Source organism: Pseudorca crassidens, chromosome 17, assembly GCF_039906515.1.
Source record: "Pseudorca crassidens isolate mPseCra1 chromosome 17, mPseCra1.hap1, whole genome shotgun sequence".
Taxonomy (NCBI): domain Eukaryota; kingdom Metazoa; phylum Chordata; class Mammalia; order Artiodactyla; family Delphinidae; genus Pseudorca; species Pseudorca crassidens.
Genome location: NC_090312.1, coordinates 42,504,417 through 42,530,569, shown reverse-complemented (window position 1 = coordinate 42,530,569; position 26,153 = coordinate 42,504,417). Strand labels below are relative to the sequence as shown.

The 26,153-nt window shown below is 38.7% G+C and overlaps 1 protein-coding gene across 2 annotated transcripts in view; it reads right to left on the bottom strand.

Moving 5' to 3' along the window:
* The window catches only part of RAD54B (RAD54 homolog B), a 94,270-nt gene extending 69,933 nt beyond the window's left edge, over window positions 1-24,337 (bottom strand). For both annotated transcript variants that reach the window (XM_067711761.1, XM_067711762.1), the window contains exons 1-3: window positions 24,203-24,337; window positions 17,899-18,049; window positions 7,255-7,423 (exon numbers count right to left, since the gene is read on the bottom strand). In XM_067711761.1, the coding sequence (XP_067567862.1) occupies window positions 7,255-7,423; window positions 17,899-18,033 (304 nt within the window). In that variant the 5' untranslated portion in view covers window positions 18,034-18,049; window positions 24,203-24,337. The remainder of the gene's footprint in view (window positions 1-7,254; window positions 7,424-17,898; window positions 18,050-24,202) is intronic.
* Between the last annotated feature and the right edge of the window lie 1,816 nt (window positions 24,338-26,153).

Below are 26,153 nucleotides of genomic sequence, written 5' to 3'. Positions count from 1 at the left end.
TTTGCTAGAGCAGCTCACAAAACTCAGGAAAACAGTTTACTTACTTTTACGAGTTAATTATAAAAGTATATGATAAAATTGGGAGATTGGGATTGACATATATACACTAATATGTATAAAACAGATAACTAATAAGAACCTGCTGTATAAAAAAATAAATAAAATTAAATTAAAAAACAAAAAGTATATGATAAAAGATGAACATTCAGACAGAAGAGATGCATAGGCAAGGCACAGGTAAAAGGCTCGGAGCGTCTATGCCCTCTCTGGGCACCACCACTCTCTCAGCACCTCCATATGTTCACCAACGCGGAAGGTCTCCAAACCCCGTACTTTGGGGATTTTTACAGAGGTTTCATCACATTGGCATGATCAACCATCAACTCCATTTCCAACTCATCTCCCCTCTCTGGAGAATGGGAATGGGGCTGAAAATTCCAAGCTTCTAATCGTGGCTTAGTCTTTCTGGTGACCAGCCCTCAACCAGGAGCCCACCCAGAGTCACCTCATTAGAACAAAAGACATTTCTATCACCCAGGAAATTCCAAGGGATTTAGGAACTCTGTGTCAGGAACTAAGGTCAAAGACCAAGTATTAGAAGAAAAAAAGATGCTCCTAAAGCTCTTATCACTGAGGAAATTACAAGGGTTTTAGGACCTCTGTGCCAGGAACTGGGGGTAGAGACCAATACAGACATTTTCTATTATCTCACAGAGTCAAATTATGTAAACTTAATCCAGCCATGCTATGTGAATCACAGACCTACTCTATACAATCTAAATTCACATACATTTTCTTTAAATAGCTCCCAGTCACCTATTAAGGAACTCAGTTTGACCAAGTCTTATCTTTGGGGTAAAAACATTGTAAGCTAAAGGGAACTAGCCTTTTGTTAAATTTTGTATACTAAAAATGTTGCTAAAGCTATTCATCTTTATTTTAACTTAACATTTTTCACTTAATCATTTTTCAGTATAGTTAACATGGGTGTTCCCCCTGCAGGTAGCGGCAAGGAAATTTTGGTGAGATAGCTCCCACGTCCAAGGAAGGGATGGAGAGTGTGTATCTGATGATTCTCAGAAGCCACTTAGGCTTCTTCTTCACTGAGGTACCATAGGTCTAAAGTTAGGAATCCCTCTGGACACAGGAAAGTAACTCTATATCAGCACAAAGTTAAGAAACCTTATTTAACGATTATGAGTAGGGACCATCTACATATCATCAGATTGACGAGAAAAAGGAAGTATGTGGTCCCAGTGGTTGCTGGTATCTATAATTTAACATGAGGAGAACCAGTCTAAGAATGAAGCCAATCTTGTTGATGACAGGAGTAGACAGAAATTGGGATCATAATGACATCCTTTAAACTGCTACATTAGTCAATCCTAAAGCCTGCAATTTCCAAATATACATGCTAATAAAATTCAATTTTATAATCCAGTATTTTTAACAATACTTGAACCAAAAGCATATTAACTGATATTTAAAAAATTGTTTCCTTTCTTTCCATTGTGCTTATCCTGTTTGCCTATTTTATCCTGCTTAAATCACAACTTCACACTTTGTTTTTATTTTATTTTTTTTAACATCTTTATTGAAGCATAATTGGTTTACAATGTTGTGTTAGTTTCTGCTGTATAACAAAGTGAATTCGCTATATGTATACATATATGCCCATATCCCCTCCCTCTTGCGTCTCCCTCCCACCCTCTCTACCCCACCCCTCTAGGTGGTCACAGAGCACAGAGCTGATCTCCCTGTGCTATGCAGTTGCTTCCCACTAGCTATCTATTTTACATTTGGTAGTGTATATATGTCAAGGCTACTCTTTCACTTCATCCCAGCTTACACTTTCCTCTCCCCGTGTCCTCAAGTCCATTCTCTACATCTGCGTCTTTATTCCTGTCCTACCCCTAGGTTCATCAGAACCATTTTTTTTTTTAGATTCCATATATACGTGTTAGCATACAGTATTTGTTTTTCTCTTTCTGACTTACTTCACTCTGTATGACAGACTCTAGGTCCATCCACCTCACTACAAATAACTCAATTTTGTTTCTTTTTATGGCTGAGTAATATTCCATTGTATATATGTGCCACATCTTCTTTACCCATTCATCTGTCAATGGACACTTAGGTAAATGCACATACCTTGAGACCTTTGATACTCAAAGGTATCCTATGAATACATTCTCACATATGATTATAATATACAGCTATTCATTGTAGCTTTGTTTGTAATAAGAAAAGATACCAAGCAACCTAAATATCCATTAATATGGCACTGGTTAGGTACATCTGGCAAATCCACACAATGGAATATTATGTAGTTTTTAAAAAGAATGAGGTAGGGGAGTTCCCTGGTGGCCTAGTGTTAGGATTTCGGGCTTTCACTGCCATGGCCTGGGTTCAATCCTTGGTCACAGAACTATGAGATCCCGCAAGCCATGTGGCAGGGCCAAAAAAAAAAAGAAAGAAAAAGAAAAAAAAAAGAATGTAGGAGTTCTAAATGTACTGAAAAAAGATTTCAAAGATAAATCAAACATTTATAAATTAATTATAAACCAATAAAATTCAAAAATCACATTAATTTAATGACAATGTTATTTTACTGAAATTAAACTGCTAATCACAATATAAGTATGGTACCAAAAGATTTGGCACATACAAGTCCTTTTGTGTCCAACAAGCCTCTTCTCCAATACAGCATATGAAGGCTCAATTCTTTGACTGTCCTTAATCTGAATATACGAAACCTCATTTGGTAGGAGTATACCCCATTCTGTCTACCTCTGTTCTCATCTGCTGACATGAAATCTTGTAATAATACTCAATTGTGGTTAACAATCCACCTGCCAATGCAGGGGACACGGGTTCAAGCCCTGGTCCACGAAGATCCCATGTGCCACAGAGCAGCTATGCCCTTGTGCCACAACTACTGAGCCTGCGCTCTCGAGCCCACAAGCCACAACTACTGAGCCCATGTGCCACAACTACTGAAGCCCACACGCCTAGAGCCCGTGCTCCGCAACAAGAGAAACCACAATGAGAAGCGTGCACACCACAACGAGTAGCCCCCGCTTACCGCAACTAAAGAAAGCCCGCGCGCAGCAACGAAGACCCAACACAGCCAAAAATAAATAAATTTATTTAAAAAAAAAAAAAAATCAAGCAGCACTTAAAAAAAAAACTCAATTATATGGTGGCCAACCGAAAGATCCAACATAGGCTTATATACTTTTATTCATATTATTTAAAAGAAAACACAGAATTCTAAGCTTCTCTGAGAATTTATAAACCCCTGAAAATATGTCCGAACATCTCCAGGGACCTAAAAATCATTAGAAAAACACTTATCTCTCCAACAGAGGTTTTATCACTCCCTTTTTATACCTTTAATCTTCCCCTCTTCAATATCTCTTTCCTCTCAACCGACAACATACTACCTTTAAAAACAACCAAAAAACTTCTATGGTTTCCTGCTATCCCTCAAGATACTACTCCTTCCCTTCAAAACCAAATTTCTTTATTGATTTACATACATTATTTATTTACATTCACTGCCTCCATTTGCCTGTCTCCACTCATCACATATCCATTACAATATGGCTTTTGTTCCAAACACTTTCTGAAACTATTCTCTTTTAAGTATTACCAATACTTGCAAACTATAATGTTCCAGCAGCTTCTTCTTGACTTCCTGACTTATCTGAAGTACTTCAGGGCCAAAGGGCTTAGCCAAGGGACTCAACTACAAGTTTTTCAAGATCCCTTCCATCAGTCATAAAATGTTTTTGAATTCATACTGTTTGACTTAAAACCCAAACAAGAGAAAGTTCCTGCCTTTGTATGCCACAGTTTAGTGAAGGAGACTCAGGTAAATAGATAAAATATAAAGAGTATAGCTGAACAGCCTGAGGGAGAATTAATGGTCTCATCTTACACTTCATCACAATGAAAAGGAATCAGAAAGAATGAAAAAATTTCTTTGTTTTTCTAAAGAATGTAAGTATAGCCGGTCAGAAGGTCTAGGGCTCCCTTTATTAATTTCCAAGGACTGCTATAACAAAGTACCACAAACACTTAAAACAACAGAATTTATTGTCTCACAACCTGGAGACCAGAAGTTCAAAATCAAGACGTCAGCAGGGCCATGCTCTCTCTGAAGGATCTGTGGGAGAATTATTCCGTGCCCCTTTCTAGCTTCTGGTGGTTGCCAGCAATCCTTGGTGCTCCTAGGCTTGCAGCTGGATTACTCTGATCTCTGTCTCCACTGTCACAAGGCCTTTTTCCCTCTGTATTTCTATGTCTCTCTCCTCATAACCAGACATTGGATTTGTTAGGGGAACCACTGACCAAAAACTGCCCACCCTGGCCAGGCACCACAGTAACCATCTGCATGAGCTGTTTTCCAAAAGGAGGTCCTGGTAAGGAACATGGAACTAACAAGCCACCACCAACCAGAAGAATTCGGGAAAGGTCAAAAGGAGACGCCAGCCCATATGTCCTACCAACCTCCCAGAATCCTCCTCGCTGGACTCCTTCTTGGCTGAGCCATGCGTGCACCACCAGGAAGGACCCTGAGTCAGAATGATTGGCCAGAGACTAATCCAGAAACTAATCCCATCAGCATAAAACCCGGGACTCTGAGCCACGTGGCACAGCAGTCCTCCTGGGTTCCCTTTCCCTCCTGCTCTCCACGCGGGTGCTCCTTCCCACTAAAGTCTCTTGCTTTGTCAGCACGTGTGTCTCCTCGGACATTTCATTTCCAAGTGTTAGACAGAAGCCCACTCTCGGGCCCTTGGAAGCGGTCCCCCTTCCTGAAACAGATTTAGGGTCCACCCTAATCCAGTATGACCTCAACAGACTTGATGAGACTTGAAGTGCGCAGTAAAATTCAATAGAGTGAAAATGTACTTATTAGGGCTCTTTTGGTTGTTAAGAAACCAAACTTAAACTAGCTTAAGTAAAAATGGTTTTCCTGATGAACTAGATATTAAATATTATGAATTACTGTTAATCTTGTTTGGTGTAATAATGTGGTTATATAGGAGAAAACATTTATTTTAAGATATACATGCTGAAGTATTTAGAGGTGAAGTGGCATGATATCTGCAACTTATTTTCAAATGGTCCAGAAAAAAAAAAGTTGCATACACGGGGCGGGGCTGGGTGGGGAGGGACAAATGAGGCAGAATGTTAACAACTATTGAATTTATGATGATAACTGGATTATTCTTTCAACCTCTCTATATGTAGGAAATTTTTCAAAATAAAAAGGTAACCGGAAATGAGGACATATTTTAACTGGGACATGCAGGCTTGGACCTGACTTCAAGGTGGATTAGACCTGGAATTGAAAGAATGTCAAAAGGTGAATATATACTATACAGGTCTTTCATCTCCATACTTTTCTATATACAATATTCCTCTCCAGCAATCACCATGGAAAGCAAGATGTTTCTCACAATGCTCTTTTCCCCAGTTAACCTCTTTCTAAATGAGAGGCAGGAGGGTATTAGGAGGTTGGCACAGGTTCCCCAGTCCAGTGAATGTACTAAAAAAAAGAAGGGATTAAGGGATTAAAGGTTGAGTAAATTAACTCTCTCTTCAATTTATTTTAACTCTTAACTCCCTTCTCATATTTAACAGGGAACAGAATGAGAAACTATAGTAGAATGCAAAAAAAGCCCCAAATCAGTAACATGAAATGTATTATACTCTAGAGGCTAAATATCATTCTCTGGTGAAGAGATTAGCTACCAAGATAGAAAAGAAACAGGCATAGATGGATCATTATCCATCACAGGCTTGACAGTAGAGAAAAAAGTCTGGGAAAATAGGATATTCACCTAACGAAGATGGAAGGAAGAAAAGGGAAAAGGAGGGAGGTAAGGAGGAAAGTAATAAAGAGAGAGCAAATCCGTGAAACAGGGCAGAAGCTAAACTGCCATACCCAGAGCTGTCTCTAGGGATCTCCCTAAATTGATACCACCAAAAGCCCTTCTCAACTTCATCCTGACACTTGTTACAAATTTGAGAGCACGTAAATGGTACTAAGGATCCTGGCCAGTTGGGAAAAATCAGAAGTCCCTTCTGCCCCACAAGAAATGAACCCATTTATATGTAAAACGTATTAATTATCACAAAGCTCCAAAACTTCCTTCAAAAGGGTTAAGCGTTTAAGGCACTTTGTTGATTTGCACTGGTATCTTAAAATAGTAGTTATATTCTATAGACCAGCAAATGAGGCTCTCTCCCTGACACTCCTTATTCAACCAAAAAATAAAATGTTATTTAGAAAAATGTAGTCTTAATGGTGCCTTTCACAGGCCAAATAAACATCCATGAACATCCTAGATAAATTTTAATTACCTGAAAAATACTAATCTCTTACAGATGCAAAAAGAACCATAGCCATTATTTTAACTCAATTCAACTTGTTAAATGCTTGGTTTTCCTGCAATTATATACTTTCATAATTCAAATCTAACTGATTTTAACTTACTCCAATGGACTAAAATGAATCAACAGTTTTACTCATTTAAAGTTCACCACTCCTTTTAGTGCTGTTAATGCATTTTAAAACTTTTTTAAAAATCAAATCTTTAGAACTTCCCTGGTGGCTCAGTGGTTAAGAATCCACCTGCCAATATAGGGGACATGGGTTCAAGCCCTGGTCCCGGAAGATCTCACATGCCACGGAGCAATTAAGCCTATGCGCCACAATTACTGAGCCCATGCACTAGAACCGCAAGCCACAACTACTGAGCCCACGTGTCACAACTACTGAAGCCCACACGCCTAGAGCCTGTGCTCTGCAACAAGAAGCCACCGTAATGAGATGCCCGTGCACTGCAACAAACAGTAGCCCCCACTCACCGCAACTAGAGAAGGCCCACATGCAGCAACGAAGACCCAATGCAGCCAAAAATAAATAAGTAAAAATAAGTAAATTTAAAAGAAAATCTTTAAACACAATTTATTTTGCTACTTGAGGTAAAGACCATTATTTGACCAATAAGTTTACAATGAATAACCTTAGACATATGCCTACTACAAAATGCAAGATTTGAATGATGTGGTTATTAATCCATCATTAAAGATAAATTACGACAACAAAAAATCTGAATTGCCAGCGACCTAGTGGTATTACATCAACTATTTTCAAATATAACATATTCATTCTTGTAAATAATCAATTTAAATAATACTGTAATAAGCCTGGTCAAGTACAAACCTGAACAGTCTTACCTGTATGATGTGGGTCTGATGTTGTCTTTGCAGATGCTTCCAAACAATATTTTTCCCTGTAATTATCCTCATGATTAATTCCTCTAGAACTTTCTTCAGTAGGCAGATTAAAACTGCATATTCTGGGATCATTTTGTGACTGCAAAAAAGTATTCTTATTTGCAGCAACCTAAAAGAACAAAATATGTATTTTATGCTGATATTAAACTTAATTTCCCATATTTTTACATAATAGATTCCTAATTTAAAATGTGAGCTACTAGTTTCTCATACCTAAATGGGGAATATTTAAAAATAAAAATTATAATTTTCATTGTTTGTTTTTTAAGCTACTTTTATTACATAATAAAAGCTGAAAGACATCACAGAATGAAAATTATGCTTACAATTATAGTGTATTTTAAGCAATATATCAAATGAGGTTTTAAACAAGTCACAATATGCCATTCTCAGTCAACTGCTTTTATTCTTGCTAAATTTCTCAATATTAAAAGAAACACTTAAATATTGTTCATTTAAGTGTGATAATGATACCTGCACTGTATTGTTGTTTTAACAGTACCTTATGTTTTAAAGGCAAATACTAAAATATTTACAAATGAAAAGATATTCCTGGAATCTGCATCAAAATAATGAGAGGGGAAGAAGGGGGCAGGGAGCTGGAGAGGAAAAAATGAAGCAAGAACAATTGTCATAAACTGACAATTGTTGAAGCTGGATGATGGGTACATGGGGGTCCTTCATATACTCTTTTCTCTATTTTTGTATATGTATTAGCTTTCTGTTGCTGCTGTAACAAATTACAAGAAACTTAGTGGCTCAAAGCAACACAAATTTATTTTATAATTTTGTAAGTTTGAACTCTCACTTGGCTCTTAATGGACTAAAATCAAGGTAATCAGCAGGGCAGCATTTCTTTCAGGAGGTTCTAAGGGAGAAAACATTTCCTTGACTTTTCAAACTTCTAAAAGCTACCCACATTCCTTGGCTTGTGGCCCCATTCCTCTACTTCAAAGCCAGTTCCTCTGCATCTCTCTGCCCCTGCTTCCTTAATCACATCTCTTTCTCTAACCCTCTCATCTGTCTCCCTCTTCTACTTTTAAGGACCTCTGTGATTATACTGGGCCCATCTGGATAATCCAGGATGACCACCCCCCACCCCATCTCAAGGTCCTTAACATTAATCACCCAGTCAAAGTCCCTTTTGCCACGTGAGGTAACATACTCACAGGTTCCAGGGATTAGGACATGGACATTTTTGGAAGGCCATTTTTCTGCTTACCATAGTATGTTTGAAATGTTTTTTAAATAACAACTCACAGTAACAGACACAGTCATCATATCTCTATAAATATTCATTATAATAAATTTCAGAGACATTCAAAAACCTATCTGATAAGATTTTAAAGTAAGTCAGGTGAGGGAGGAGTCAAGATGGCGGTGTGGGAAGATGCAGAGTTAGTGTCTCCCCACAACTAGGGTGCCTGCTGGCCGCTGGTGGGGGATTTTGACCCCCAAGGAGACGGGAGGAACCCCAAGGTGAACCAGTAGGACAGAGGGGTACCGAGGGGGGAGAAGTGGAGGCCAGACAAGATCAGTGCCTCTGAGGCCAGGGAGATCAGGAGAGGCAGGTAGGATGGACTCTCCAGGAGAGCGGGTGAGGAGCAGAGGGCAATTGTATGGCCCTCTTGGGCAGGGGAGGCTGCTGAGCTCCCAGGCCGGTCCCCTGCCCTCCAAGGCCCCCCCTTCTCCTGTCCTCCCCCCAGCACCGGCTGCATTGGTCCTGGGGCATAGGAGGGAGACTAGGGAGATCAGGAGAGGCAGGCAGGAAGGGCCCTCCTAGACCGGAGGAGCAGGAGAGAAGAGGAGGGTGTTTGCCCCACCCACTCAACCCCAGGAAGCCTGCTAGGCTCCCAGGTGCGGTTCCCTGCCCTCTGAGACCGGGGTTGGGGGCACAACTGGGCCCCTTCTGTTCCTTGAGCCTAATCCGCACTGCCAGGGCCTTTTCCAGCCCTGTGAGTCTGGATCATGGGCCAGGCCCACCACCCAAACTTCGCCCTTGCTTAGGCCCTGCTCTCCACAGCCAAGGCCTCGCCCACCCTTTTTTTCTTCCTTTCCCTCCTCCTCTTTTTTACTCTTGTGGTACTGATGTACCTTCTGGTTGTTGATTCATCTATATTTTTATTTTTACATTCTTTCTAACATATCTGTTAGTCTCCTAGTCTAATTTTATTTTCTACTTTGTTATTTTTCTCTCTTTTAGTTTTTTGCCACCACGCACAGCTTGCAGGATCTTGACTCATGAGCCTGGGGCTGGGGGAAGCTCCTTCAGTGGGAGCTCCGAGTCCGAACCACTGGACTAACAGAGAACCTCTGACCCCAGGGCATATTCATTGGCGTGAGGTCTCACAAAGTTCCTCATCTCAGCACCAAGACCCAGCTCTACCCAAGAGTCTACAAACTCCAGTGTTGGAAGCCTCAGGCCGAACAACGAGTAAAACAGGAACACAATCCCACTCATTAAAAAAAAAAAAAAAAGAGAGAGAGAGAGAGAGATGGCAAAAAAGAATGTCACAGATGAAGAAGCAAGGTAAAAACCTACAAGACCAAATAAATGAAGAGGAAATAGGCAACCTACCTGAAAAAGAATTCACAGTAATGATAGCAAAGGTGATCCAGAATCTCAGAAATAGAATGGAAGCATGGATTGAGAAAATACAAGAAATGTTTAACAAAGATCTAGAAGAACTAAAGAACAAACAAAGAGAGATGAACAACACAATAACTGAAATAAAAAATACACTAGAAGGAAGCAATAACAGAATAATGGAGGCAGAAGAACGAATAAGTGAGTGGGAAGACAAACTGGTGGAAATAACTGTCGAGGAGCAGAATAAAGAAAAAGAATGAAAAGAATTGAAGACAATCTCAGAAACCACTCGGACAACACTAAACGCACCAACATTTGAATTATAGTGGTCCCAGAAGAAGAAGAGAAAAAGAAAGGGTCTGAGAAAATATTTGAAGAGATTATAGTCGAAAACTTCCCTAATGTGGGAAAGGAAATAGTCACCTGAGTCCAGGAAGCAAAGAGAGTCCCATACAGGATAAACCTTATGAAAAACACACCAAGAGACATATTAATCAAACTAACAAAAATTAAATTCAAAGAAAAAATATTAAAAGCAGCAAGGAAAAATACAAAAATAACATACAAAGGAATCCCCATAAGGTTACCAGCTAATTTTTCAGTGGAAACTCTGCAGGCCAGAAGGAAATGGCAGGATATACTTAAAGTGATGAAAGAGAAAAAATCTACAACCAAGATTCCTCTCCCCAGCAAAGATCTCATTCAGATTCGATGGAGAAGTCAAAAGCTTTTCAGACAAACAAAAGCAAAGAGAATTCGGTACCACCAAACCAGCTTTAAAACAAACACTAAAGAAACTTTTCTAAGTGGGAAACAAAAGCGAAGAAAAACACCCACAAAAACAAACCCAAAACAATTAAGAAAATGGTAATTGCAACATATATATCAATAATAACCCTGAAGGTAAATGGATTAAATGCCCCAACCAAAAGACACAGACTGGCTGAATGGATACAAAAACAAGACCCATATATATGCTGTCTATAAGAGACCCACTTCAGACCTAGGGACACATACAGACTGAAACTGAAGGGATGGAAAATGATATTCCATGCAAATAGAAATCAAAAGCAAGCTGGAGTAGCAATGCTCACATCAGATAAAATAGACTTTAAAATAAAGACTATTACAGGAGATAAGCAGGGACCCTACATAATGATCAAAGGATCAATCTGAGAAGATATAACAATTATAAATGTTTATGCACCCAACATAGGTGCACTCTAATACATAAGGCAAATGCTAACAACCATGAAAGGAGAAATCTACAATAACACCATAATAGTAGGGGACATTAACACCCCACTTACACCAATGGACAAATCATCCAAACAGAAAATAAATAAGGAGACACAAGCTTTAAATGACACAATAGACCAGATAGATCTAATTGATATTTGTAGGACATTCCACCCAAAAGTGGCAGAATACACTTTCTTCTCAAGTGCACATGGAACATTCTCCAGGATAGATCACATCTTGGGTCACAAATCAAGCCTCAGAAAATTTAAGAAAATTGAAATCGTATCAAGCATCTTTTCTGACCACAACGCTATGAGATTAGAAATCAATTACAGGAAAAAAAACTGTAAAAAACACAAATACATGGGTGCTAAACAGTGCGCTACTAAATAACCAAGAGATCACTGAGGAAATCAAAAAATACACAGAAACAAATGACAACAAAAACACGATGACCCAAAAGCTATGGGATGCAGCCAAAGCAGTTCTAAGAGAGAAGATTACAGAAATTTAATCTCACCTCAAGAAACAAGAAAAATGTCAAATAAACAATGTAACCTTACACCTAAAGCAACTAGAGAAGGAAGAACAAAGAAAACACAAAGACAGTAGAAGGAAAGAAATTATAAAGATCAGAACAGAAATAAATGAAATAGAAATGAAGAAAACAATAGCAAAGATCAATAAAACTAAAAGTTGATTCTTTGAGAAGATAAAATTGATAAACCTTTAGCCAGACTCATCAAGAAAAAAAGGGAGAGGATGCAAATCAATAAAATTAGAAATGAAAAAGGAGAAATCACAACTGACACTGCAGAAATACAAAGGATTATAAGAGACTACTACAAACAATTATATGCCAATAAAATGGACAACCAAGAAGAAATGGACAAATTCTTGGAAAGGTACAATTTTCCAAGACTGAACCAAGAAAAATTAGAAAATATAAACAGACCCATCACAAGTAATGAAATTGAAACTGTGATTAAAAATCTTCCAACAAACAGAAGTCTAAGACCAGATGGCTTCACAGGCAAATTCTATCAAACGTTTAGAGAAGAGCTAACACCGATCCTCCTCAAACTCTTCCAAAAAACTGCAGAGGGAGAAACTCCCAAATTCATTTTACGAAGCCACCATCACCCTGATACCAAAACCAGGCAAAGACGCCACAAAAAAAGAAAACTACAGGCCAATATCACTGATGAACATAGATGCAAAAATCCTCAACAAAATACTAGCAAACAGAATCCAACAGCACATTAAAAGGATCATACACCATGATCAAGTGGGATTTATCCCAGGGATGCAAAGATTCTTCAATATACGTAAATCAATCAATGTGACACACCACATTAACAAACTGAAGAATAAAAACCATATGATCATCTCAATACATGCAGAAAAAGCATTTGACAAAATTCAACACCATGTATGATAAAAACTCTCCAGAAAGTGGGCATAGAGGGAACATACCTCAACATAATAAAGCCCATATGCAACAAACCCACAGCTAACATCATTCTCAATGGTGAAAAACTGAAAGCATTTCCTCTCAGATCAGGAAGAAGAACAGTATGTTCACTCTCGCCACTATTATTCAACATAGTTTGGAAGTTCTAGCCACAGCAATCTAAGAAGAAAAAGAAATACAAGGAATCCAAATTGGAAAGGAAAAAGTGAAACTGTCACTGTTTGCAGATGACATGACACCATACATAGAAAATCCTAAAGATGCGACCAGAAAACTACTAGAACTAATCAATGAATTTGGTAAGGTTGCAGGATACAAAATTAATGCACAGAAATCTCTGGCATTCCTATACACCAACAACAAAAAATCAGAAAAAGAAATTAAGGAAACAATCCCATTTACCACTGCAACAAAAAGAATAAAATTCCTAGGAATAAACCTCCCTAAGGAGGTGAAAGACTTGTACTCAGAAAACTATAAAACACGGATGAAAAGAACTCAAAGATTACATAAACAGGCGGAGAAATATACCATGTTCTTTGACTGGAAGAATCAATATTGTGAAAATGACTATCCTACCCAAAGCAAGCTACAGATTCAGTGCAATTCCTATCAAACTACCAATGGCATTCTTCACAGAATTAGAACAAAAAATCTTACAATTTGTATGGAAACACAAAAGACCCCAAATAGCCAAAGCAATCTTGAGAAAGAAAAACGGAGTTGGAGGAATCAGGCTCCCCAACTTCAAACTATACCACAAAGCTACAGTAATCAAGTCAGTATGGTACTGGCACAAAAACAGAAATATAGATCAATGGTACAGGACAGAATGCCCAGAGATAAACCCAGGTACATATGGGCACCTAATTTACGACAAAGGAGGCAAGAACCTACAATGGAGAAAAGACAGCCTCTTCAATAAGTGGTGCTGGGAAAACTGGACAGCTACATGTAGAAGAATGAAATTAGAACACTACCTAACACCATAAACAAAAATAAACTCAAAATGGATTAAAGACCTAAATGTAAGACCAGGCACTATAAAACTTTTAGACGAAAACAAGGAAAAACACTCTTTGACATAAATCACAGCAAGATCTTTTTTGACCCACCTCCTAGAGTAACAGAAATTTTGTGCTACAAATAAAATCATCAAGAAAGTGAAAGGCAAAAACAGAATGGGTGAAAATATTTGCAAATCATATATCTGATAAGCGACCTATGTTTAGAATATACAAAGAACCCTTACAACTCTATAATAAAAAGCAAATAATCCAACTTAAAAAAAGGACAGGGCTTCCCCGGTGGCGCAGTGGTTGAGAGTCCGCCTGTCGATGCAGGGGACACGGGTTCATGCCCCGGTCCAGGAGGATCCCACATGCCGCGGAGCGGCTGGGCCTGTGAGCCGTGGCCGCTGGGCCTGCGCGTCCGGAGCCTGTGCTCCGTGACGGGAGAGGCCACAACAGTGAGAGGCCCGCATACCGCAAAAACAACAAAAACAGAAACAAAAAAAACATACGTCTACACAACAATTTATACACTAATATTCATCAGCATTATTCATAATACCTAAAAAATTTTAAAAATGGAAACAAACCAAACACCCATCAACCGACAGATGGAAAAATAAAATACGGTATATTAATAAAATGAAATATTATTCAGTGTGGCAAGCAGAATAATGCCTCCCGAAGGTGTCTACACCCTAATTCCCAGAACCTGTGGATATGTTACCTTATGTGGCAGAAGACTCTTTGCAGGTGCAATTAAGGTTAAGGACCTTGAAATAGAGAGATTGTCCTGAATTATCCAGGCAGGCCCAATCTAACCAAATGAGTTCCAGTTTCAGAGAACCAAAAAGATGGCAATATAAGAACTCAAACCGCCATTACCAATTTTGAAAACGTAGGAAGGGGACCATGAGCAAAGGAATGTAGGTGGTCTGTAGAATCTAGAAAAGGCAAAGGAAACATTCTTTTTTTTTTTGCGGTACGTGGGCCTTTCACTGTTGTGGCCTCTCCTGTTGCGGAGCACAGGCTCTGGACGGGCAGGCTCAGCAGCCATGGCTCACAGGCCCAGCCGCTCCGCGGCATGTGGGATCTTCCCAGACCGGGGCACGAACCTATGTCCCCTGCATCGGCAGGCAGACTCTCAACCACTGCACCACCAGGGAAGCCCAGGAAACATTCTTAAAACCTCCAGAAATAAATGCAACCCTGCCAACACCTTGATCTTAGCCCAGTGAGACCCACGTTGGGCTTCTGACCTACAGATCTGTAAGATAATACATTTGCATTATTTTCCTTTTTTTAAAATATTTATTTATTTGGCTGCATCGGTTCTTAGTTGCAGCACATGGAATCTTTCATTGTGGTGCACAGGCTCTTCGTTGCAGCGCGTGGGCTTCTCTCTAGTTGTGGTGCGTGGGTTCAAGAGAGCGCGGACTCAGTAGTTGTGTAGTTGTGGTGTGTGAGCTTAGTTGCCCTGAAGCATGTGGGATCTTAGTTCTCTGACCAGGGATCGAATCCACGTCTCTTGCATTGGAAGGCAGAATCTTAACCACTGGACCACCAGGGAAGTCCCACATTTGCATTGTATTAAGTCACTAAATTTCTGGTAATCTGTTACAGCAGCAATAGAAAACTAATACATTCAGCAATAAAAAGAAATGAATTACTGATACATGCTACAATGTAGATGAGCCTTTTGAAAAACACTACGCTAACTGAAAAAAGTGAGTCACAAAAGGCCACATGTGTGATTTCATTTATATGAAATGTTCATAATAGGTAAATATATAGAAACAGAAAGTAGATTAGTGGTTGCTAAGGGCTGGGGGATTTTGATGGGCTGATGTGTATGAGGTCTCTTTCTGGAATGATAAAAATGTTCTTTTGGTGAGCATTGCACAACTCTGAACATACTAAAGACAACTGAATTGTAGTAGGTAGACTACAGGTATGTGAATTGTATTTAAATAAAGCTGCTTGTACAAAAAGAAACCTTATTTAAAATTAAAAACTATGCTTACATAGTTTTCTCCTTATATTGTGGCCAGAATTCTAAAGGAGTGTAGGATAAAACAAACAGATGCAGGTCAAAAAACAGAGTCAAAAATCAATAGATGTTTTCAACAACAAAAAGACAAAACACCAGTTAAAAGCCAAGGACTTGAACAGATATTTCTCCAAAGAAGATAAGCAAATGGTCAATAAGCACACGAAAAGATGCTCAGCATTACTAGTCATTAGGAAAATGCAAATCAAGACCACAATGAAATGTCACTTCACACCAACAAGAATGGCCATAATCAAAACAAAACAAAAAAAACAACAGCAATGAAAACAGAAAATAACCAGTGTTGCTGAGGATGTGGAGAAACTGGAACCCTCATACATGGCTGGTGGGAATGTAAAATGGTTCAGTAGCTATGGAAACAATTTGGTAGTTCCTCAAAAAATAAACACAGAATCACCATATGATCTAGCAATTCCACTCCTAAGTATATACACAAGAGAACTGAAAACAGGTACCCAAACAGAAACTTGTATGCCAGTGTTCACATCAGCATTATTCATAATAGCCAAAAAGTGGAAACAACTCAAGTATCTATCAATAAATGAGTGAATAAACAAAATACAGTATATACATATACAACTGAATACTACTTAACCATACAAAGCACTGATGTTCTGATACCTGCTACAACATGAATGATCCTGAAAACGTCAGGCTAAATGAAATAAGCCAGAGACAACAGGGCAAATATTTATGATTCCATTTATATGAGGTACCTAGGGTAATCAAATCCATGGAGACAGAAAGTAGAATAGTGATGACCGGAGGGGAGAGCAGGGAATTATTCCCTAATGGTTACAAAGTTTCTGTTTAGAGTAATGAAAAAGTTTTGAACACAGACAGTGGTGATTTTTGCACAACAGTGTGAACGAAATTAATGCCACCTACCTGCATGCTTAAAAATGGTAAAATGGCAAATTTTATGTTATACATATCTTACCATAATAAAAAAAATAGAAGAAATATTAGTAGACTTTAATCTCCATAACATAAATGAATCAGAGAACTGTAGAGTAGCAGAAGTGTGGACTGCCCATTTTATATATGCTCTATATAACCTTTATATAACTTCTATATACCTAAGACTAAAACAATCCTTCATATTAGTAGTAAAGAATATATATTAAGACTGTTTCGGGGGCTTCCCTGGTGGCACAGTGGTTAAGAATCCACCTACCAGTGCAGAGGACGCGGGTTTGATCCCTGGTCTGGGAAGATCCCACATGCCGTGGAGCAACTAAGCCCGTGTGCCACAACTACTGAGCCTGCACTCTAGAGCCCACGAGCCACAACTACTGAAGCCTGTGTGGCTAGAGCCTACGCTCCGCAACAAGAAGCCACCGCAATGAGAAGACTGCACACCACAATGAAGAGTAGCCCCTGCTCGCCGCAACTAGAGAAAGCCCGTGCGCAGCAACGAAGACCCAACGCAGTCAAAAATAAACAAATAAATTTATAAAAATTAATAAAACTAAAAAACAAAAAAGACTGCTTCGGGACTTCTCTGGTGGTCCAGTGGCTGGGAGTCCGCCTTCCAATGCAGGGGGTGTGGGTTCGATCCCTGGTTGGGGAACTGGGATCCCACATGCTGCAACTACTGGGCCTGCGCACCCTGGAGCCCTCATGCCACAACTAGAGAGACGCCCGCTTGCCGCAGCAAAAGAACCCCACAGGCCACAAAGAAGATCCCGCGTGCCGCAACTAGGACCTGACGCAACCAAATAAATAAACAAATAAATAAATAATGTAGATTTGTTTAAAAAAAAAGACTGTTTCGAGCACTTACTTTTTACAAGCATAAATGAAAGGAAGTGTCCAGAACACTGATATAAAGCATTATTTATATGTTTTCTCTTTAAGTTGCCTTAAAGTTTTCACTTATTTATGTGTTACCTTTAAAAAGAACACTGATCAGAACAACTTTTTTTTTAACAAGAATCTCCACCCCTTCCCTTGCAGAGGTATTTATCACTGTTAAGAAAAGTTTATTTTACAGACCTAACCCAAGTTTATTTTATGTCGTTCCTTTAAAATATATATATTTAGTCATTATTTCTAAGGTTTTTAGAAGAATTTATCAGAGATACTGAAAATTCCTATAGGCATTAAGTATTACTACCTGTTTAAATGGCACTTTTTAAAAAATACATGCTTCTCTAGATTATACTTCCTTTACTGTTTTGTTTTGTCTTTTTACCTCAGATAATTTTATATCTGAATTCAGCTTTGTAACCTCTTCATTAGGACTTGGATTACTTCTTGCTGGCGGTATAAATTTTGGCTTTTTGAAGGGATTCCCTTGCAACTGACTTGGTGCTGCCGATCGTCTCATATTCAGCAGTATTAACCTGAAAAATACCCAAAACAAAAATGATCTAGTCATAAGTCAGATTAGAATCACCTCCAAGTATATATCATCACTACAATCATGACATCTTAAAAAATATAAGAGAATAAACCTGTAAAAAGCCTTAGGAAACAAATTCAACAGCTGGTAACATTTTATTTTCCATCATAAAAGGCTTCTGAAAATATTTAAGATTTAAATTACATGGTGTAAACCTGAGCATATATTGTATCAGTTTTGATAAAACTATAGATTAGATAATGATTCTATAGCCTTAAACTCAATTTACATAGTAGTTTCAAAAGAAACATAATTATTCACAGACATACATCCAACATGTTGCTTTTTTTCTATTCCATTAATCCATAAACTGCATGAGGGTAGCAATCATTCTTGTTTTCTTCACCACTCTGTAAGCAGCTTCGACCACAAAGCCAGATACATTATAATCACTAAAGAATATTTTTGAATGAATGAATAAAATCCTGGCAATTAAAAGAACACATTTACAGTTCAATTTCCTTTTAAAACCATGGGATATTTTAAATATATAAATCAAGAGACTAGAACCAGGTTTCCAAACTTTTGCTCAATATTATTTCCACCAGGACAGGACAGGTGAGACAGATAAAAGCCAAGAACATTACATGCACACATCATGCTTCTGCAATGGACGGCAGTAAGCACTCTTATTCAAAGTAATCTCACAAAACACTACACAAGATATGGCATCAACAAGGATGTACATGGCTACCAAAATTATTTGTTTAATCCAGAAATTCCACTTCTGGGAATTTACTCTAAGGAATTACCAAAGATATACTCAAAGAATTATGTATAAGGGTAATCATGCCAATATTACTTATAGTAAGAGAAAAAAAAGGAAATTTGAATATCCATAACAAGGTACTAGACAAATAAGTTACATCACATCCACAAAATGGAACACACTCTCTTCATACACCACTAAAGTGGTGAGTAGTACTGCAGTTTCCCAAGCAAGCCATGTTCTCTTTTCCTCTAGGCCTTTGAACAAACTTTCCCCTATACAGTGTTGGGAATGCCTTTAGCATTTTCCTTTGCCTGATTGATTCCAATTTATCCTTTAGGACTCTTAACTATGAGCCCTCTTCATCTCTGCTCAAAGACTGGATTAGAGACCCTTCCTACGTGTGCACTACCCAAGCACTTTTCACACTGTAATGAAACTACCTATTAATTCACCCAAGCTGTAAACTCCTGAATCAGGCATGAAGTCTTACATTCCATTCATCACTATATTGCCAGTACCAACACAAGAAGGCATTCAGTATTTGTTATATAAATAATTCTACAGCCATTAATGGGGAAAAAAATCACATTTTAAAAGAATGTTTAGGGACTTCCCTGGTGGCGCAGTGGATAAGACTCTGCGGTCCCAATGCAGGGGGCCCAGGTTCGATCAATGGTCAGGGAACCAGATCCCACATCATGCCGCAACTAAGAGTTTGCATGCCACAACTAAGGAGCCCACCTGCCGCAACTAAGACCCAGTGCAACCAAATAAATAAATATTTAAAAAATAATAAAAACTGGTATCAAAAATACTTCCAAGTTAGTAATAAAAATAAGTCCTTAAATTTAAAAAAATAAAAGAATGTTTAATGATGTGAAATGTTTTTTATATATCAAATAAAAAATGGCTATAGAAAGCAATTTTAGCAAGGCTGCAAGATACCAGGTTAATACCCAAAAGTCAATTGTCTTCCAACATACCAGCAATGAATAAGTGGAATTTGAAATTAAAAACACAATACCATTTACATCAGCACCCCATAAAAATGAAACACTTAAGTGTAATCTAACAAAACATGTATAAGATCTATGTGGGGAAAAACTATAAAACTCTGCTGAGTGAAATCAAAGAACTAAATAAATGGAGAGATTCCATGTTCATGGATAGAAAGACTAAATTTTGTTAAGATGTCAGTTCTTCTCAACTTTATAGATTAATACCATCCCAACTAAAATCCCAGCAATTTATTTTGTGGATATCAAAACACTAATTCTAAAGTTTATATGGAGAGGCAAATGACCCAGAATAGCCAACACAATATGGAAAGAAGAGAACAAAGAGAACTGATAATACCTGACTTTAAGACTTAACATATAGCTACAGTAATCAAGACAGTGTGGTATTGGTGAAATAGACAAATGAATCAACAGAATAGAATAGAGAGCCAGAAATAGACCCACATAAAGACAGTCTTTGACAAAGGAGCAAAGGCAATACAATGGAGCAAAGATAGTGTCTTCCACAAATGGTGCTAAGACAACTGGACATTCACATCAAAGAAAATGAATCTAGAAACAGACTTTGCACCCTTCACAAAAATTAACTTAAAATGAATCAGAGGCTTACATGTAAAACGCAAAGCTATAGAACTCCTAGAAGATAATATAGAAGAAAAGCCAGATGACCTTGGGTATGGTGATGACTTTTTAACTACACCACCAAAGGCACAATCCATGAAAGACGATAATTGATAATCTGGACCTGATTAAAATTAAAAACGTCTGCTCTGAAAAAAGGCAATGTCAAGGGAATGAAAAGACAAGCCACAGACTGGGAAAAAATATTTGCAAAAGGTGCATCTGATAAAGGACTATTATCCAAAACGTACAAAGAAATCTTAAAACTCAACAATAAGAAAACCCAGTTAAAAAGTGGGCCAAAGACCTTAAAAGACATATCACAAAAGATATACAGATAACAAATAAGTACATGGAAAGATGCTCCACATCATATGTCATCAAGAATGAAGAAAATCCAGAACACTGACAACACCAAATGCTGGTGAGGATGTGGAGCAGTAGGAATTTTTGTTCATTGCTGGTGGGAATGCAAAATGGTGCAGCCACTCTGGAAAACATTTTAGCACATTTTAGCACTTTCTTGCAAAACTGAACATACTTTTAACATAAGATAACTCCTTTCAACAAAGAGTTGAAAATTTATGTCCACACAAAAACTTGCATACAAATAGTTATAGCAACTATAATTACAATTACGAATAGTAATTGCCAAACTTGAAAGCAACCAAGCATTCAGTAGGTGAATGGATAAATAAACTGTGGTGTATCCAGACCATGGAATGTTATTCCACACTTTAAAAAAAAAAAAAGCTGTCAAGCCATGAAAAGACATGGAGGAACCAAAAATGTATATTACTAAATGAAAGAAGCAATCTGAAAAGGCTACATACTGTATGATTCCAACAATGTGACATCCTGAAAAACTATGGAGGCAAAACTATGGAGACATTAAAAAGATCAGTGGTTGCCAAGGGTTAGGGGAGGGGCAGGATGCAAAGGCAGAGCAGAGAATTTTTTAAGGCAATGAAAATATTCTGTATAATGCCCTAATGATGGATACATGTCATTATATATTTGTTCAAATCCACAGAATGTAGAATGCCAAGAATGAATACTATTGTAAACTATGGACTTTGGGTGCTTATGTGTGTCAACTGTAAAAAATGTACCATTCTGGTGAGGGATGCTGATAATGAGGGAAGGCAGGGATATATGGGAAATCTCCACCTTCCCCTCAACTTTGCTGTAAACCTAAAAGTGCTCTAAAAATAATAAGTTTTAATTTCACAAATGGCTACCAAACATGTTCAGCATCATTCCAATTTTATAAAAAAAAAAAATAGTATGTGTGTTTGTACTTTTTAAAAGACTAGAAAGCACAGGGGCATGAGGAACTTTTCGGGGTGACTGAGATAACCTGCATCAGATTGTAGTATGATTACAAGTTTGTCAAAACTCATCTAAGTATACGCATTGAATTATAAACTGTAAATTACACATCTATAAAGATTTTTAAAAGACTAGAAAAACACATGCCACAACATTAACACTGACTATGTCTAGATGTTAGAATTACCAGTAATTTTTTATTTTCTTCTGAGTTCTTTCCTACATATTTCCAATTTTCTACAAAAAAAAAAAAAAAGAACTGCAGCCAATTAAGCTGTGACACGCCATCACTGATGGTTAGACATTTCCCAATTACAGCAACTTAAAAATGATGACATACATGAGTATTCGATAAATAACCAGGCTTTATATAGTTTGAGGGATTAGTAGTGGTATAAGAATTAATAAACAGAAACCTCAATTAAAATACAGACCAGAGGGCTTCCCTGGTGGCGCAGTGGTTAAGAATCTGCCTGCCAATGCAGGGTACACAGGTTCAAGCCCTGGTCCGGGAAGATCCCACATGCTGCAGAGCAAATAAGCCCATGCACCACAACTACTGAGCCTGTGCTCTAGAGCCCGTGAGCCACAACTACTGAGTCTGCGTGCCACAACTACTGAAGCCCGCGTGCCTAGCAACACGCGCAGCAACAAAGACCCAAAACAGCCAAAAATAAAAATATATTAATTACTTAATTAAAATTTTAAAAAAACATGATGTCCACATCATGAAATTTAATAGGTTCCATTCTCTACATTTAGTCAGACCCGCCTGCAGACTGACACCTTTTTAAGAGGAACACTAGAAAAATACAGTAACTAGAAACTTTGGGCAAGCTATTTAAATGCTCTGTATATCAACTTCCTCATTTATAAAATAAAGAGAACAGACTAGCTGCTAAAACTTCTTTCAACACTCAATCCTAAGAATCACTACCTTAAACCCTTAAACTTTTCTACACCTAATACACAATGTCTAATTTTTCAACCCTTTATTTAACCTGTAAACTAAAGAAAATAATAATGAATTTGAGTATGCAGGCATGTGAGAAGCAGCACAGGGCAGTGGTTAAGAAAACACTCTGGAGTCAGCCTGCCTTGGCTTGATTTCTAGCTCTGCCATTTATATGTGACCTTAGGCATCCATCAAGCCATTTAACTTGTTGATGCATTTCAAAGTAAACTGCAGACATCAGTATATTTCCCCCTAAATGTTTCTGGATCCTTATTACTTCTTAAATTAGTGCTATTTGAGCCCTCTTCCCAGGCCCTAAAAATAACGCCCATTTGGCAGCCCTACTGTGATGCTCCAACATCTGTTACACTCTTAACACCTACTGCTTCTGTTCTCCCAAGTAAAATGGCAAATCCAGGCTGATGATACATCACAAGGCCTACAGTACTTGGCAATTTAATACACTGTACTGTGTAATAATTAAGAATACAGTTTTGGAGGCAAATGCCTGAATATAAATCTGGACTGACACTTCCAAGCATGTGATCTTGCACAGTTTACATAACCTCTTTGTGTCTCCCTTTCCTCATCTATGACAGGCGGTACAACAATAATTACTCATAAGATTGTTGGGAGGATTAAATGAAATACTTAAAGTACAAAGTCTGACACACAGTAAGCACTCAATGTTACCTGTAATATTACTATCTATGATAATCATTATTAGATGTTTAATACATAAGGTCCTATAAGAGCAGAGATAACAAAGTTTCCGCGAGGGGGGATAGCAAAGGATGAAGTTCGACAAAGGGGATTATGACCAGAATCTGTGGATTCGGTTTGGCTTTGAAGGGGGGATGGGGTGCAACCATCAAACCTCTAGGATGAAAAAAAAAAACCTCTAGGACGCAAGAATGCAAATAAAACAGTCAAGAACCAGCAACGCACCTCCCCTGCTGTTTCTGCTTTTCGCCTTCTAACTACATTAGGTAGTAGTTATTTCACTTCGTGGCTTAAATCGCTCCTTTGATTTTGTGGCCCCGCTAAACCGGCCTACAAAAATCTTCCGTTACTTACTATTAATTAATACCGTGCAGGAGAGTGGAGATTAGTCCTGGGGAAAGAAACCCAAGCGCCACAGAAGCCGAGCGGGCTGACCGCAGTGCGGGCGCGGAAGCACCACCGTCCGGAGTCGCCTCTCGCGTCGGCCTCCCCACCACAAACACACTCCCACGGCGCGCCCTCCGCCACCAGCCACCCCACGGCCAGCAGCGAAGGCGCCCCTCACACTTGAGACCCCTCCGCGCTCCCAGACCCGCAGGAGGCGGCCACAGGCGCTCCGCCGCCTTCTTTCCCTCCTCCGTCGGAGGCCTACTCCGGCGCCTCTCCCCTCTTTGTCCCACACAAGCCTACAGGCTGTCGCAGCCTCACAAGCCTCCCCCTCCAGGGACGCACCAGAGAGGATCCGAAGGACGCTGCGCCACCAGCCAGGAGGAACCGGAGGAGACAGCGCTCCCTCAACGACAGATCGGCTCAAGGTTCCCGCCTCGGCTCTGCCAATTGCGGACGAGCCCATCGCGCGTGCGCACTACCTTACTTCCGCAGATCCCAGTCCAGCTCGACTCTGATTGGACGACCTTATCGCATCACTGCGCAAGTGTTTTTGCCTTTCTCCTTGACCTCTGCCAAGTTTGATTCGGGATTATGGTTCAATTAGAGAAGTATTTATTTGCTGCCTACGGTCAGACATGATGTTCATGCTGAGGCTACAGACCACATCCTAGGACAGATGAGGCATATTTCTTAAATATGAGAACATCTACATGGATATGTTCGTGCAGTTTGATGGTCTGTCTGCATTGTAAAAATATACAAATATAATGGATTTTTACCATATAGCTCCTAAATTATGCCGCATTTTAGGAATGAGGGAATTTCAACGACTTTGTTAATATGTTCCTTTTAGGTACCCAGCTGAAATAAGTGAACTGACGTTTTAAAGTTGGTCCAACACCTTTTAATATGGTGACTAGTTAGAAATACATAGGTCGTGGGCCCTTTAATGTAAAAGTATCCCCAAACCAGGTCACCGTCTGTTAATATGTAGAAAAATATTCCAGTTTGAACAAAACACCTTAAAACGTGTGAATACAATAATTTTCATTATTTAGCATGATTTTCAAAAGACATTAACTCTAAAAATACGTGAAGAATTACAGTATTAAATCTTACCAAATTGTAGTAGAGTAGCTATCTTTTTTATATAATAAATTGTTACAATTTTTTGGACTTTATTTTGGTAAAATCAGGAAGTGGTAGCTGAAGCAGAGTGAGTTCAGGGAGTAGTAGATGAGGTCAAAGAGATAACAAGGAGGGGGAAAATCATGTAGAAACTTGTGGACCATTATAAGAACTCTGGCTTTTATTCTGAAATGGGAGGGTTTTGAGCTGAGTTAGAAGACTATTTACATAATTGAGACAAGAAACAATGGTGGCTTAGCCCGGGTGGCTGCAGCAGAGACGGTAACATTTGGAGTCAAGATATGTTTTGAAGGTAGAAGCCAGATCAGAGGTAGAGTGTGAGAGAAAAAGAGTAGATAAGAATGACTAAGGTTTTTGGCCTGAGAAACTAGAAACATGGAGTTGCCATTTATTGAGAAAAAGAAAATATCAGAGGAGTAGTTACCATGGAGGGAATGGGTTCCTCATCTCCTTTGTGATGTGGGCCCTTTGGTGTGAGGTGGTTGCTGCTTGGTTCCTCATCCCCTTTGTGTTGTGGGCCCTTTTGTGTGAGGTGGTTCCTGCTGGGTGCTTACTAGGCAATGGTGGAGATGTCAAGATGCAAATCTGGGACATCACAGGAGAAGTCTAGGTTGGAAATTTAGAGGAATCAGCATGTATAGGTGCTATTTAAAGCCGTGACCCCAAGAACAAAAAATTTAAAAAACAGACAAATAAAATAAAGCCATGACTCTGAATGAGGACAAGATAGCGAATATAGTTTAAAAAAAAAAAAAAATCTTCATCCGGAGGAATTCCCTAGCGGTCCAGTGGTTGGGACTCAGCGCGTTCACTGCCGTGTCCTGGGTTCAAATCCTGTCCAGGGAACTAAGATACCTCAAGCCGTGAGGTGCAGCCAAAAATAAATAAAAATAAATAAAAAATCTTCATCCAGGTAATTCTATGGATACAGATATCTTTGGAAAAAAAACATTTTGGTAAACTTTAGTTCCTTTCCTTCTTTAATCATTAATTAAATACTAAAGTGTTATCACAATTAAATACTTTTTATAAGGACGTTATACTGTGTCCTCAGGTTCAGTTAACTTTAGAACTACTGAAAGTAAAAGTTTCTGTAACTTTAAATTTTGAATTAATATTTGTTAATTGGGTTTTGATAATGTTG